Below are 16379 nucleotides of genomic sequence, written 5' to 3'. Positions count from 1 at the left end.
AGAGAGAGAGAGAGAGAGAGAGAGAGAGAGAGAGAGAGAGAGAGAGAGGTGTTGTTTATCATGGCAGTAATTAAGGCTGCTGTTCGGCTTTAATTAAAATATAACAGCGGCACCAAGTATGGACTGGTTCTTACACGCACACAAAAAAACCACGCACGACATCTTTAGCAGTCTATTTACCACAAAAGATAAGGTAAGAAGACCACACTCTGAAAGACTTCCAGGGCGACACACACACATACACGCCGCTATCAGCCACACATAATTGGATCTGATCCAAAAGCGACTTGTGACATCTCCTTGATCCTCTCACTTGAACCCAAACACACCTCGAGCTTCACTTTGGTCCATGTTCTCTCTGACTTTTTAATGGTCTGTTCCAAACTCTACAAGCTTATTCATATTTATTTATTAAGGCAGCGTGTCCTCTCTCTGGTGGGGCGGTAAACTGATTAATCCTGGTCTTTTTCACACGCTCGACTTGCAAGATTACAAGCCTCGGTCGTCGAGGTAAAAAAAAAAGAAAAGAGAGAGAGAGAGTGGCTCGTGCAAAGCGGCAGATCTTGGGTGCACGTGCGATTCTGGTTTGTGTGAGTTCGCTGGTGCTACATTCAAAGGTGCAGTGAAGATTCATTTTGCTCTCAGCTAGTCAGATTACTGGATGGAAACAACTGAGCCAATCACAGGCCAGTATACCAGCGGTAGCTCAACAAATGGTGAGAGTCTACAGAGAGATAACGTGGCTTTTCCAGCTGAGTGTGTCGAAAGGCCAAACCACATATGGTTGTCACTTTTGGTTGGCTAGATAATTATGTAAATTTTAGCTCCTGTTATGTAATAACTGAGGGAGAACATGCGCTGATGCTCTTTTGTACAGAACCAGCCACAGAAACCATCATGCATGTGGAATACATGGAATATGTAATTCTTATCGAGCTTTTATAGCTGAGGCTTATTCATGGTGTAAAGTTCTTCAGACACCAGACGCGTAAAGTTTGCGTTTTAAATATATTTCGGACTCGCATATTCTTAATGCAGCCAAATTTCACAGGACGACCTTGCAGTGCTTATTTTTTCTGACCAAGTTAGATTTTTGTTTGCAAATAACCAGACCTGACCAATCAGACCACAGCATTTGGGAACAAGTGCACTGATGATGGAAATCCTATTTGACCTCAGACACACAGCTAGGTGCTGCTCGAGGTTGTTTACTCTCTGAAATGATTTCTCTGCTTCCTCAGCTCAAACTGCCCCACCGACATCCTGAAGTACGGACGAAAGCGGCCGTGAAACAGCTTCAACTCCTGAAAATCTCCCTGCCGCTGCCATCTCCTGAGAACTGGGTGTATCCAGAGATTCAGTTTCTAGCTATTCTTCTTTAGAAACATCAGGACAAGCTTCATGTCGACTCTAGTTCTTTCTTTTTTTTTTTTGCAGTGCATTTTTTTGGTGCGTATGTACGTTACAGGACAAATTCAGATCTGAAAAATTCTGAATTTCCTGTCATTTTGTTCACAATGTGCTCGGTGTGTAAAACCGGTGAGAAGCAAAGCTCCACAATACATGAGAAAAATAAACAAATGTTTGAGACTCCCAACATATTTTTACATGTACTGTTTTCCAAAAACGTCCAGTTTTCAGCTTTATTTACTTTATTGGCTTCTATTGGTATATAAAAACATGTCTATTTACTAACTAATTATATTCAGTTCTGTGCTGAAAATGATTCACTCCAATCTAATATAATATGAGTGTAACCTGTAAGGAAAGTGCAGTTTGTCCTCATCCAGATGTGAAACTTTAGTTCTATTTTAAATCACCAAAACAGCCATCTGCAGGTGTTTATAAAGAGCCTACAGTAACATAAGACTGGTGCAAAACTGCCTTCATATTCAGGGAAAGACATTTAAAAAATATAATATGAATCTTTTCATGGCATCTGTTTGATCTAAAACAGGGAAAAAACTATTTTGCACTTTTTGCATACCATGGAAAGTCAGACCTAAAACTCGTGGACCTGATTAATGAATGATGTCAGTGACCTGTGCAAAGGTGTGGATGGCTTACGGCTGATAAATCAACTGCTTGTCATTCTTAAGTTGTTTCTCTTCTTACTTACTCTTCTCTTTTTTCTGACCTGAGCTGAAGGTAAACAGCACCTACGATAGGTGGACCAGAGTTCAGGAGATCAGTGACCCCACTCGGGTTCAAATCTCTGGATTCTCAAGAGGTTAAAGTCAGCTAGAATACTCAACTGTGCACCCACAGGCACAGTATAGCTGATAGAAATTTAGTCACATAGTCCAAGTGACAGCAGCTCACGTATATGGGCTCAGAGGGGTGTGTGCGTTTGTGCGCGTGTGTGTAACCAGGTGTAGAGCTGTCACTGAAGGAGAAAATTAGTCAGAAAATGACAGCAGCGTACCTGAGTGAGCAGACACAAACTTCAAAAAGTTTGCAACGACACACATTTCACAGAAACTTCACACACGCACAGACGCGCACACACACACACAAAGCTATTTTCACTGCGGTGAAGCCTCAGTGACTGCATGATATTTAATTATACTGATAAAAAAAAGACTAAGCGCTCTGAGTCGCTGTCCTTTTCTTTTCATCTCCAGGTCGATTTGAACGGTCGGAAATGTTTGCATTTCACATCCTTTGACCTTTGATCCTCTGAGTTTATTCTTAAAAACTGTTCAATTGCCAGAACAAACACTGAAAGTTAAGGTCAAAGAACAGGTCTATATCAAGCATGAGCCCCAGTGGTCGACTCTTTATGAACCAATGGGCCACGTTAACGACGAGCTAGTTCATCTCTATCCCTCACAATCATGTGGTACATGAAACAATACCCTACAGCGCAGCATCACAACCCTCAAAGAATGGAGTCAGTGTTACACTGACACCAAATATTCAGATTACTGCACCATGAGTTTTTCTTGCAGTGCAACTAATGGTGGAAAAAGTTCTTGAGTTGACTGAACCTGTTGATCTAACTTAAACCAGCTCATTGTTGGATCTTCGCATCAGTTGAAATTCTTTTAACTTGATGAAACCGATGCGGACAGTTCCCCGTCTTTGTACTGGTGTGAGAACTCACGCCTTTCACTTAGAAGGAGGAGAAACATTTCAGCACACTCTCCGGGGTGATGCCTTCTACTGAAGTCATTAAGTTAGGGATAATCATCAATATTTCGGAAAGGCTTAAGAAGATTGGGCCTTATTTTAGATTCCACAACAGTCATGTAGAAGCATGAGCTAGTTTACTGAGTGCAGGCTCATTAGAGAGGGTTTACTCATCAACACTGCAAACATGTTTATGCTTTCCACGATCAATAATCAAGCAGCTTGAGATGATACATAATTGTGCAATTAAAACTTTGGATGCAAAGTCAATATGATATCCCCGCTGAGGTCTCCCGTGAAAATAGATACGTTAAGGTGTCTCATACAAGGTGCTCAGGAACAAGAGCAAACTTTCTGTGTGTGTGTGTGTTGCTTTTGGCTTCAGACGTGCAGAAAACAGATGAAAAGAGAAAGTAAAGCTGCGGCACATGATATCAGCACTTATTTATTTTAATAAAAACCTCTGAATACAAAGTACATTCACAGGTACAGTAGCAAGCCACTGAGCTGCTCTGTTGGATTTCTACAGCAAACCAGTGATCACTACAAATATTCAAATTCATACACCATTTTACAACTTTATATCCCATAAACATACCGCTATAAGTCAGAATAAACATACTTTTGTACTTACAAACAAATAATCCAGGTTTTCGGTAGTTATTCATTTGTTACTAAGCTGTAGCACTAACCAACCAGCTGAGTCCTACACAAGTCTATTTACTGGAAGATACAAGAAAGAAAAGCTCTGACTGGCAGGTCAATAAGAGCTTCAGTCGTTAATGATTTGATTAACAGGTCGATAAGGAGTCTAACTGCCTGAATGACAGGATTCACTGGCAGTTAAATCTTAAATGGCCTAAAAAAAAGGAAATCTCCAAGCTATTTGTTGTTAAAATGAGCTTTTTTGGACAGGAGGGGTAAAGGAGGACGTGGAGCTGACTGTGGTTTGGATATGCAGCAGCAGAATTTAAACAGAGAGATCACGACAGAATGTATTGCGACACAGTATATACTATGATAAAGTTATCAGTTATCTTTTGGTGCTTGTAGTTCTTTAGATAATAATAATAGTTCTGGTTTTAGATACAGGATGATGGCGTTTGCTCAGCACAGCAACCGGAAGCAGAACAAAGCTGCTGTTTTAATTCCATCTAAAGGTTTTTCAGGAATTCATCAACCAATTATAAGAAAATGCTCATAAACTTCAAATAAGTCCATTGACTTTACTAAAAATGTCTCATTTGATAAAACAGAAATTGAATGTGCAAAAAAGAAGAAAGAATCAATAAATTCTAGTAAATTTGTTATTATACAAAGATTTGTTTTATTTTTCTCTGAATTTTAACCCAATGACCTGTAACTTTATCAGTAACCTGAATAAAAAAATGAATGAATGCATCGTCTTTTTCCTTTCTTCTTCATGCAGCAGTTTTCTCCAGCTTTCAGTCTCTGAGCTCGGCTCAACTTCTACACTGGAAACATAGATTAAACTGATTTTCATTTTATCATCTGACTCCAGTTTACAAGACAAACAAGAGGACATCTGAATGTAAGAGTGTGGCCAGTCAATTCTAAATCAATTATAAAGGAAGTGAAGTGGCAGGAGTGAGTTCCTGTCCACCCTGACAAGCCTTTCTGTCGGCCTGTGAGAGAAAGCAGGTTGGCTGATTATCTGCCAATCACCCTGTCCTCCGAACCCTGACTGTCACTCATCAACTCCAGGCACCGGGGCTACAGAAAAAGGAAACAAAGGTCAATAAATCTTCTTGATGCATTCTCAATCATCCAGGAAAGTAAATCTCCAAAAGTTGACTCTGTTCATCTGGACGTAGTGTTTTGTGGGAGAAACGTTTCGTCACTCATCCAAGTGACTTCTTCAGTCTCAGCTGACTGCAGGTTTCCCCAATCTTATAAACAGCACATTTGCATAATGACTGAAACCAGCCCACTGAAGGAACAATGGGCTGGGAGGTCATTTCCTTAATCGTAATTATGCAAATTCTCGTGACCATTGATCAACAACCACTGACCAAAACCCACAGATCAAAGACCACTGATCAATGGCCATGAGAGTTGGGGAATGGTTGCAATCACAGCATTGTAAGATGGCGAAAGATGTACCCTTAGGCCCCCTCCTCGATTGAGAGATGGTCTTTCCTTTTTCACGTAAATGGCCTCCTTGACTCCAAGCTCAAACCAGCGTTCCTCCCTGTCCAGGATGTGTACATCCTCATCATTGAAAGAGTGTCCACTGGCCTGTAGGTATAAATAAAAGAAGCTTCTTTTCTGTGTGAGTCCTGGCCTGACGAGGTAGCTCTTCTGTGTTGTGCCATCCGCTTCGCCAGAGGTTGTTTGGTTCCGCCGATGTATAAATGATGGCAATCCTCCTGGCACTTCACAGCGTACACTATGTTACTCTGTTTGTGTCGGGGGACCCGATCCTTGGGGTGGACCAAACACAGCGTGTTTTGGGGTTTAGAAGCCACAGAGACCCGGTATTTAGAAAAAATGCGTCTCAACTGCTCCGATACTCGTGACACATATGGGATCACTACAGGTTATCCTTCTCTCCTGGATTGGCTGGAGATTTCTTTAGGTGCCTTTCCCGCTTTGACAAAAGTCCAGCTGGGACAACCACATTTACTCAGGGCCTTCTTGATGTGCAGTTCTTCTGCCTCCCTGGCCGCTGTGTCAGTGGGGATGGTGTTCGCTCTGTGTTGTAGCGTCCTAATGACACCCAGTTTGTGCTCCAGTGGATGATGAGAGTCAAACCTTAGATACTGATCCGTATGTGTAGGTTTACGGTACAGGTCAGCTTTTAGATGTCCCCCATTACTGATGGAAATCTCACAGTCTAAGAAGGCTAACCTGCCACTTCTCATATCCTCCCTGGTAAATTTGATGTGTCGGTCCACCGAGTTAATGTGATCCGTTAAATGTAGTACGTCCTGAGATTTGATTTTCACCCAGGTGTCATCCACATATTCCAGGGTAGGATAGCAAAACCCTCTTTTCCACTTCTTCCATGTACAAATTGGCCACGATGGGTGAAACTGGGGAGCCCATGGCACACCCATGTTTCTGCCTGTAGAACTGACCCTTGTATGTGAAGTAGGTGGAATGAAGACACAGTTTCAAAAGCAAATACACTTGGTCGATGCTGAGAGTGGTCCTGTTGCTGAGGTTGGTGTCATCCTGTAATCTCTTACGGACTACCTCCAACGCTTCCGTGACTGGGATGCAAGTGAAGAGAGATGTAACATCGTACGAGACCATGGTTTCATCTGCCTCCATAATGACATCTCTCACCTTCTCAACAAAATCCAGGGTGTTCTGGATGTGGTGTTCAGAGCTGCCCACCAGCGGGTTGAGGATCGAAGCCAGAAACTTGGAGATGTTATAGGTGACCGAGTTGATCATGCAGACAATCGGTCTTAAAGGTGCACCCTGTTTATGTATTTTCGGTAAACCATACAGACTTGGTGTAGACTCCCCTGGGTACAGCCTGTGGTATGAGGTCCAGTCAATAGCCTTGTCTTGTTCTAACTGCTTCAGACAGTCTATCACCCTCTTCCTGTAGCCACTTCCTGGGTCTCGTTTCAGGGGCTCATAAGTATTTTCATCCCTGAGTAGTGACAAAATCTTCTCATGATAGTCTCTCTGGTTTAGCAATACTTTGCACCTACCCTTGTCTGCTGGAAGGATGATAATGTTGTTGTCATCACTAAGTGATGTGAGTGCCTTCCTCTCCTCCATGGTGATGTTGGATGCTGGGGGCTTTGCATTGCTGAGACAGGCCGAAACTTTCCGTAGTTGCTCTGCTTCCACTTCTGCAATATTGTTGTTACGAATTGCTGTTTCTGTGGCTGCGATCAGCTCCACTAGCGGGATTTGTCTCGGTGTGACAGCAAAATTCAACCCTTTAGCAAGGATGTTTTTCTCTGTTTGGGTGAGCTGTCTGTCAGACAAATTCTTTACCCACTTGTCCACATCCTCGGCGTCGCATCCTTGTCGCTTCTGGTCACTGAGGACACTCTCCGTATTTTGTGGTGGTTTCCGACGTACAACAAGTAAGTCAAACTTCCTTTGTTGCCTGGTCTTAGACTTCTTGTGCTGTGCTAGACGAGCCATTTATAAGATTGGGGGAACCTGCAGTCAGCTGAGACTGAAGAAGTCACTTGGATGAGTGACGAAACTTTTCTCCCACAAAACGCTACGTCCAGATGAACAGAATCAACTTTTGGAGAAAGGTCAATAAAGGTCAAAAAGGCCCGTAAAATGTGACTTTTGGGAAACAATGTGTAGTTCTCACACAGAAGCTTCAAACCAGCTGACAAAAAGAGGCGACAAGAGCAAAAACCCACAAAAGGTGGAGAGCCGATAATCCACTGCGATCGTGACGAGTCCACTCAGGCGTCAGTTACATCCACAAAGAGAACAGTGCAGCGTAGGCGAAAAGGTACAAATCCGCTCCCCAAAAAACTGACCTATTGAGGACGAGGAGGGACAAAAACAAAAAAAAAGATCCCAGAGGAACCAAAGATGATTAACTCCTCGTTATTCGGGAAAATTTCTCCAACCAAAAAATATTTCTTTAATCAGGTTTTTGTTTTTTGATTCTCCTCGATGGGAACTTGTACGAAGTGAAACATGAAGCAAAAAAAGCAGTTCACAACCACCACAGGCAAGGAGGGAAGAGAAAAAATCCTCAGAACTGCAGCAGAGACAAAAAAAAGCTTGAGGACTGAATCGGTTTTCTTTTTGTAAATTCAAGGAGGAAAAAAAAAAGAAGCTTTAGATGCTCTTTGTGTCTTTAGTTTTGTCTTAAGGCAGTCTTTTATGTCCGGCCCCCCTCTCCAGCTGGGTGCTTGACGACGCTCCACCTACAAGAGGATAGATACGGACGTCTTACACCTCAGGTAACGCAACGTAGATATCACATTCCATGCAAAATGTCTCAGAAATGAGAAAAAAATGCCAAAAAACGTAGGAGTAATTGAAAGCTGGTTGAAGGAAAAATGATGCTTAAAAAAGGAAGCTAATTAAAAAAAAATGTGGGGGGCAAAATACGCAAAATGAATTCATTGATCAGTTTGAAAATATCTTTAAAAAAAATAAGTGCACCATTCATAAACTCACATGGCCACAGTTATATACAGCTCTTAAAAAAAGACCAAATCATTGAGTCTCGGTGGTCACATTGGATTCAGTCAAACAACCGTTTTGGTATGAACAGAAATTCAGAAACAGAACTACATGTTTTATGAATCGAGACACGAATATATAAGATTATGTGAGCTTTGTTCATTTAGTCAGCCATGACAGTTTGAGACAGGCTAATTGAATAAGCTAGCTTCCGATTTCATTTAAAAGTTTAATTCCTGTTAACGAGCAGTTTAAATAAAGTAATAATAATAATAAAACTATCTTGAGCTGAGGTTTGCAAAAGCTCACGTTAACGTTTGCTAATTGTTCTGTCATTGTTCGCCTGAGTCAGATGGACTGAGTTCGGTTTTGCACATTTTTGTCAGGCCAGGTTCTGCATGAACGCACACGTATGCCTTGCACCCTCAGTCATTTAAATGATTACACTATTACTGGCAGCTTGTGAGTCTTTGGCTTTGAATTTTCCGTACAAAGAAATATTGAAGATTCATAGAAATGCACTTTTGCATCATTGTGCTAAACGTCCTCACCTGAGAAGGTGTGGATAAAACAGGAATTTGGGTAAAGGCTGCTGCAGCTCTCCATGCTCTCATGGCTGTTTATTCTTTTGCACTCAGGGTGTTTGATTATTGTCACTCTGGTGTAGCCCATGTCTACAGCTCTGATCCAAATACCCCTCCAAACATTTCTGCTGCTTTACATGCAGTGTTTGTGCAAGCATACATGCTGATCCTCATTACTGATACCTCAGGCACCTGTGAATACAGTGACAGAAAGAGGTCTCACAGAGCCACAGCTCACTTGCATTGCAGTTGTTAGCTAGCCATGTGGACAGGCTGTTTACAGGTGTGACTCTGGAGCCCCTCCTACAGCACTGCTCGTGCCGTTATATCTTTATAATTATCTACAACTAATTCTGCGTATTTCTACATAAAGCTACTTTCGGCTGCTCCCTCACTGACAAAGGACCGCCACAGCGGAAAGCTCCACATGTTTGATGCCGGATGTCCTTCCTGATACAACCCCAAAGGAATCTGATCTCCTGCTGGGAGATCGCTTTTTAAGCGAATGTGTAAACCACTGCACTATACGCACTTCTGCACAGGGTTCTTACTGTATATACTTTACAATCAACTGTCATAATAATTATGATAATCATAATAAAAACATGAAAAATAAAAAACATGTAACTTATAATCCAACTTATAATCACTTTTATTGTAAATGTGGTAGTTGAAGTTCATTGGATTGCTTTGCAACTACACAATCACCTGAGATTGCTCTGCTTGAGATTGACCTATCACCAAAGGTCCATTCAGGCTCAATATTAAGGCACTTCTAATGCCATCAAAAGTGAATATAAAGGCTCATAAACAGAATTAGATACAGCTAACATCTCTGCAGTAAGTTCATTGTTGTTTGAGGTGAATAAACTCAGATGGCCGTCTGGAGGTCAACGCGCAAAAAAAAAAATCTCTTCTTGTTCAACCTGAATGCGTCTCAATAGTCTGCTACAGTCGCAGTATTATGAACATTTAATTCAATACACTGTGGGTGTGTGTTTATGTGTCAAGGCATTAGTGACCTTCAAGTAATGAATCGGGCTGAATCAAGTTGTACAATGAACCTGGAGGAACGTATAGACCCACACGTGCACACACACTTGCACACACACGTGCACACGCACACGCTGCAGCAATTGGCTGCAGTGTGCTGTGATCTGGCATTGACTTTAGATTTTAACAGTAGTGAAGTGCGATATTTAAGCATGTATCCATGGCCAGAGGTGCTGCTGCACTTTTCAGGGATTACAGTCTCTAAGTAAGGTCTTCCTCATCTCTCTCTTTTTCTTTTTATTCTATTATTCTTGCTCTGTACATTTTTCGTCTTTTCCTAGAGCTCCCCCTCTGGATTGTTAGCTCTTCTTCACCTCGCGCGCTCCTTTCATTTCCTCGATCTTCCTGCTCTTTCCTCTGCGTTCCTTCTTATTAATACATTCTCCTTGAATTAAGGAGGAAGTCTCCCTGTTCCTCCTCTTGAATTCTGCCTCCTCGTCCTCCTCCCTACCATCATGGCAGCATCTGTTCATAATGAAAGACACAGTTGGACATTGTTCTCGTTTAGCGCCTCCTCCACGCTACCTGCTCCAGAGGTTACCTCCCGCCGGGCGCGTTTGTTAGACATCATCAGCACTTCCCAGCAACCTTCCCTCCCTTCCTCCCTGCCACCTTCTCCTCCTCCAGATGTCATTGATCTAGAAGTGGGTCACAACAGCGCTGAATCAAAGCTAGGTTACACAAGGCTCCGAGGCAGATACTGTATGTAATTTTAGCATGGGTTAACATTTATGCGGGAGAATGCGAAATGCTACGAGTGTTGTTTGGAGCATAGAGACTGAAGCCTGAAGACCTGACAGGTGCTGAAAGGTGCAGAAGATCTTGGCCTTTAAGCCGCATGAGTCTATAAATAGGACTTTAATTTGGAATGTGTAGCTCTAAATCAGGCAGGTTGGTCTTTTAGCTTAACATGTAACTCTGTTCTTTATAATTTAATCGTGGAATCCTAGACTGAAAAATTCATAATCGTACACCGAGCTCAGAATCAGTCAATAAAAATATTATTAGAATTTACTAAATGGCCTAAAACAGATGAACTGTTTTTTATATTTCCCTGTTATGTTCTGTTCAAAGTGAATTTCAGTCTATGCAAAGGTATGAATCATGACCCGTAGAATTTTGTGGCAAAGTGTCTAAAATGACCCACAAAACACACAAAATATTTATCTTCTGCAAGTAATAAAGCCTTAAGGACATTTTAAAATCATAATTAAAAATGTTCAAGTGATTAAAACATATTAATAAAAAAATACACATTCCTTGAGCTTGGATGTTCATTCTCAATCTTTGCATATTGGCCTTAAAATACTCTAAATTCACAGGTAGCCTTCTGTTTCGCAACCATCTGAACCTTGTGTTTAAAAGACGAGCATTTAAAGGACAGCTGCCATTTTTTTTTAATCTTTTTTATCAAAGCTATAAAAGGACAGTTTCAAAACTGGATGCTTGTGCAAAACTACACGTTGCTCAATAACAATGCAACATGCAATGTGTGCAGATGATCTTTAGCGGCGTGGTTTGAAAAATCTGCCCGTGGAAAGTAACAGAAAGCCACTTGTCCTCACTTCATTTAAAGTGCCCTTTAGCAAGGCTCTTAAACTCAAACTACAGCAGAGGAGGTGCTCACTGGTCATCAGACTGTGGCTGTACTGGAGCCAAAAAACTGGATGCGCCACATACACATCAGCCACCCTGACCTAATATGTCTCCTTTACACTTTTGGAGTGGCCCTCCAATCAGAGAACCAAGGGGGTTATGGAAAGGGAAAAAAAATCACCCAGTGAGTAAGATGTCATTAAACATAAAAAAAAATGATAGAAGAGCAGAAATTAGATTTAAAAAAAAAAATGAGTATCCACTAGAAATTCAGCTGGGAAAACAACAAATTAAAATGAATTCAAAATAAAATACAAATACATCACAGTCAGGAGGAGGAACTCCCTTTAACAGAAAGGAAAAGTCATCTGCAGTGACACGTTTACTTTGAGAGAGTCCAGCTCAGAACTTTAGCCCCAGTTTTTTATCCTTATATTGCAGTTATCATAAGATAAAGTTATCAATGAGATAAAATGGGACGTTTCTTTCCATCTACTCACACATTTCAGGTACAAACAGAAGAAAACAGTAGAACTGAATAAGCTCTTCAAAGTAGACTATTTTCACAAAATCATTATGATTTACGAGGTTTGTTTGATGGAAGATCCATCCAAGTTGATATACCGTGCTCACAATAAAGTAACGCACAGTTCCATTAGGGATAAACACCGCAGCGGGACGCGGATCGTGGGGCTGTGTCACAGCCTCTAATCAGGCGGTTGAACCGCAAAGTGAAAGTGAAATTTCTGTCCTCCAGTTTGGTGCAGACTAAGCATGCAGCACTTTATGAGTTTATAAAGTCAAGATAGTTGCCCTTGCTGCTTACTGTGGATAAATTGAGTTTCATTGAGCAAACAAACACCAAGGTTCTGTTCACAGAGAGAGGTTATGAAGCCTTAAGTCAATCCATCTGTTCAAAGAGCAAGTTAAAAACACAAAACTCTCTCGAGCATTTCAACACCAGCCTTCCTCTGAGAACAAAGCTTCAAACAGTCAAACATTCAAACCTCGACTAAAGGCTATTGAAAATATTCCAGAGAGGAGAGCTGTGGAGTTTTGCTTTTGTTCTTTAACTTTGAGTTGTTAACCAGAAGGACAAAAAGGCCCTGCAATTGAAGCACTAAATAAAATTAGAAAGATTCCTGCCATGACTTGGAAAAATCCAACAGCAGAAAGCTGAAAGTCAAAGACCAGGTGTCATAGTTATAAATGTTATAAATATGTTTTCTGGCCTTCCAGCAAATTGTGAGAAATGAATTTCTGAGAACGAGCACATGCCACTCAGCAAACACCTCCGCAGTCCTCTTGTTTGCTTTACTTGGAAAAAGATACGGAACAATATCGGCATTCTGTCCTACCCTGCTCTAATAAAAGCTGTGAAAATGATAAATATGTGTTTATCCTTCAAGGACGACTTACAATTATATGTTTTTACCCAGAGCTACTTTGTATGCAGTCAGTGCGCACAGGTGTTTGTTTCCTCTTTTCTTTGTTTTCTTTTCAACATGAAGACATGATTCCTGTTTCAGTAAAGGAGGTCAGAGGTCACTGTGCAGCGAGAGCAGGCAGGAGGTCACTTTCAAAAACAGAAAGACCAAAACAAGCGGCGGATGACTCCATCGAGTGCTGCACACAGAGCCGTTTCTATTCCACAACTGTGGCAAATGTATGAACAACATCCAGTTTGATTAATCTACGAAATAATCCAAATGTAAAACCAGTTTGGCTTCAGAGGTTTAATCCCACTCAGTTTTTTTATTTGCATATGAAAAAGTGTCAAAAATAGCAAATGTGGAGAATTTTCTGCTTCCAGATGTTTTCAGTCTTTATGCTAAACTAAGCTAATCCCTGCTAGCTCTAGCTTATAACACACAAAAATCACCCTTGGCTAAAACTAGAACTTAATGACTTTATTACTGTAAATAAAACAGAAAACAATGATTTGCATGTCATTTAAACCCCACGGTTATTATACGAGCAACATCAATAAGCTGGGTAATCTGCCAGCATCTCTGTTAACAGCTGCTGGCTGGTGCAGGAGTTCAGCTGCTGAGCAGTTTGGGGTCTTCTTTGTAGTATTCTTATTTTAATAATACAGCAAATGTTATCAGTATTGACAGGTCTGGACTGTAGGTAGTAGTTTAGTAGCTGAGGTAGTACTACAAAGGCATGATGTTTAAAAAAAATCAAACATGTTTTAGGATTATAGAGCTTAAATAAGCAAAGCTTTCCTGAAGAAAACATCATCGTCATCTGGATGTTGCTCCAAAGCCAGTTTATATCAGTCAGCATTAACGATGCCTCCACAAATCACCCGGTCACACCAGTATACATGCTGGGTTCTGTTTCTCCCAGAGGACACGAACCACAGTTTCCAGCACTGCTTCAGTCAGACCGAGACCAGATCTTGTTTAAATTTTTGCATATTTTTATTTTATCATGCATATGTGGATGCAGACTATGCTTTTTAAAAGCCGGTGCAATGATTACCACTACAGAATCATGTCCATTTTGATTGCAGAATAGTGTTGGTATTTAAAAATCGCTGCAAAGTAAAAAATAAAAAATAAAAATCACTCATGAAGAAATGTGAGGAATCAAATAAAAGACATTCCAACAAGGACACTCACATCTGTTGAGGTAAAAAGCTGACCAGCAAAATTCAAGGTGTCGGAATAGACTGTCAAATACAGACGCACTTTTAAGAAAATAATTTAAAAAACAAAGAGTTTTGATGGAGAGAAAAAAAAAACCTGCAACCCTTGGGCAATATGCAAAGTGGATAAACTTCCCCGTTCGCCACGCCACCGAACGGGGCGTGGCGAACGATCAGCTGATTTACACTCTCAGTGATGAGTGTGGAGGCATCGGGGGGAACAGATGGATGTATATACCCAGTCTGGACATAAGAGGGGGAACTAACGCATACTTTAATAAAAACAGGAAATGAAGTGATGTGAAATCTATGTTTTATCTGCAAGTGACGGCCAAGTTATCAAACCATGTTTTTGGTGTTTAATCGTGACTGAAGAAGTTGAACCTTCTTCAAACTTCAACCTGTGAAATATGCCGTGTATTATATAGCGCACATTATATAATATGGACACATTATATAATAATTATACAAAAGAGCTCATTGGTCACAAGGCTAGGCATACTGAAGCACTATTTGATGTCATCATCATCATTTCTTCCTGGAAAAATTCTGAGCATGATCCTATTATATGAACAGGTTAACAATGGGAATCACATCAAAGGCAAATCTACCCACAAAACCGAGCCGCTGAATATGAATTACCGAGTGTTTTCGCAGTCTGTTTTCTGGCGTCCCCGAGGCTCTCTCAGGACTTCAGATGGTGAGGGAACTGACATAAAGACCCCTTTTAACACAGCCTCAACACAGGCAGAGGAGAGCTCTGCATTAGCCTGCACATTCTCCAGCCGGTGAGTCTCCAGCAGCAGCAGCAGCACACAATGGAGAATATAAAAAGGCAGAAAGGCACATACCTGCATGAAAAGCATCGTATAGAAGCATAAAGGAGAAATTTCAGTGGTAAGTAAAGTGGCAGTGTGGCGCGACACCCCTCTCTGTCTGTCAGGCCTGTGATAATGCAATGGTCGCTATCCAGCAGTGTGCTCTATTCACAGCTCCAGGCTTCCTTTTCACACTGTCCACAAAAGAATAAATACACTGCACATGTGGGGTCTGCTGACTGTTTGAGTGGCCTGTCCTTTTTAAACTGTCCTTTTGTCCTGCACTCGACGTGCCGCACTCCTGCGGTCCGACTGGTAGTTCACTAAATGGTTCAATTTGCAAGAACTGCTGCCAGCAACATGCGGAGACTTAAACCGCCAGAGGTTTAATTTCCAAAATATAGAAAGTAAAGAAGAGGAGACCAGCTAAATCGCCACAAACATGCAAAGGTTCAAACAAACCTTAAAACGTAATGATGCAGACAAGTAAACTTTTACCCGCTTAGTGGGAAACACAATGCCTGAACACAAAGTCCCAAACCTGACAGATTTCACTTTTTAAGACAAATAAATGTTTACTTTGAACAGACGTGTCTCCAAATGGAGACTTAACCTGCAAGGTTGCGGTGCACGACGCAACACAGCTACCTGTTCATGCGCAGACCACCATCCCATCGAATGTTTTTCAGCAAAGCAACATTCTCACAGGAACAGATTTTCATCTTCATATTCCTTTAACATTCCCACTAATATTTCCATATTATGCCCCTATTTGGACTTTTTTCAGAACTGGGCCAGTTATCCGCGTCGCTTTAAATTTAACTTCAGCGATGAGCTCTGACTGACTCATCAGATATTCGCCGTCTGTCAGCCTTGAGCCTTTCTTGGTGTCGTCTGCAGCCCATAGTACCTCATCGGTTAGCATTAGCTTATTGCATTGCATTGGATAACACTGTCAGTAGTCAGCTGTATTGGAGTCTTTATTAGGTTCTGGCATACTTGTTGTGCTGTTTTACGTAGCTCATCCTTTGAATTTATGTGTTTTTTTATGTGCTGCTGTTAAACAGATTTACTGTGGAACAGGCTGAGGAGAGCGTCTCAAATGTGACAGCTGAGAAAAAAACTGCTCAGACTGACAGAGAGACTCCATTTTGGAGAATTAAATCAGTTAAATGGCTGTGGGAGAGCGGAGAGGGAAGCTGGATGTGTCCACCGGGCTGAAGAGCTCTCAGGAAAACGCCTCAGTTTCTCCTGCCAAGGCTGAATCTTTTATCTTTCTTTTCGCTTTATTGGTGCAGCTCTGACCCGTCGCTCCCTCTTTCTCATTTTTCAAAGTCGATTTTCTCTCTTAAGTGTTCTGCTTTCTCTCGCTTCTCCACTTTTTCTTCTCTA

At 41.4% G+C, this 16379-nt stretch overlaps 1 protein-coding gene across 3 annotated transcripts in view; it reads right to left on the bottom strand.

Annotated features, from left to right (window-relative positions):
* The window catches only part of LOC146392770 (protocadherin-1-like), a 218821-nt gene that overhangs the window by 53856 nt on the left and 148586 nt on the right, over positions 1 to 16379 (bottom strand). The window contains exon 5 of one of the 3 annotated variants that reach the window (XM_084953131.1): positions 3553 to 8018. The exons of the other annotated variants lie outside the window; for them this stretch is intronic. Within the exon in view, the coding sequence (XP_084809257.1) occupies positions 7960 to 8018 (59 nt within the window). The 3' untranslated portion in view covers positions 3553 to 7959. Of the gene's footprint in view, positions 1 to 3552; positions 8019 to 16379 lie in introns of those variants that run through there. 3 annotated transcript variants of the gene reach the window in all.

Source organism: Perissodus microlepis, chromosome 2, assembly GCF_051167445.1.
Source record: "Perissodus microlepis isolate ML-2025 ecotype Zambia chromosome 2, ASM5116744v1, whole genome shotgun sequence".
In the NCBI taxonomy this organism is placed as follows: domain Eukaryota; kingdom Metazoa; phylum Chordata; class Actinopteri; order Cichliformes; family Cichlidae; genus Perissodus; species Perissodus microlepis.
Note: the sequence above shows the minus strand (reverse complement) of the source record. Positions and strands in the feature narration are given on the sequence as shown.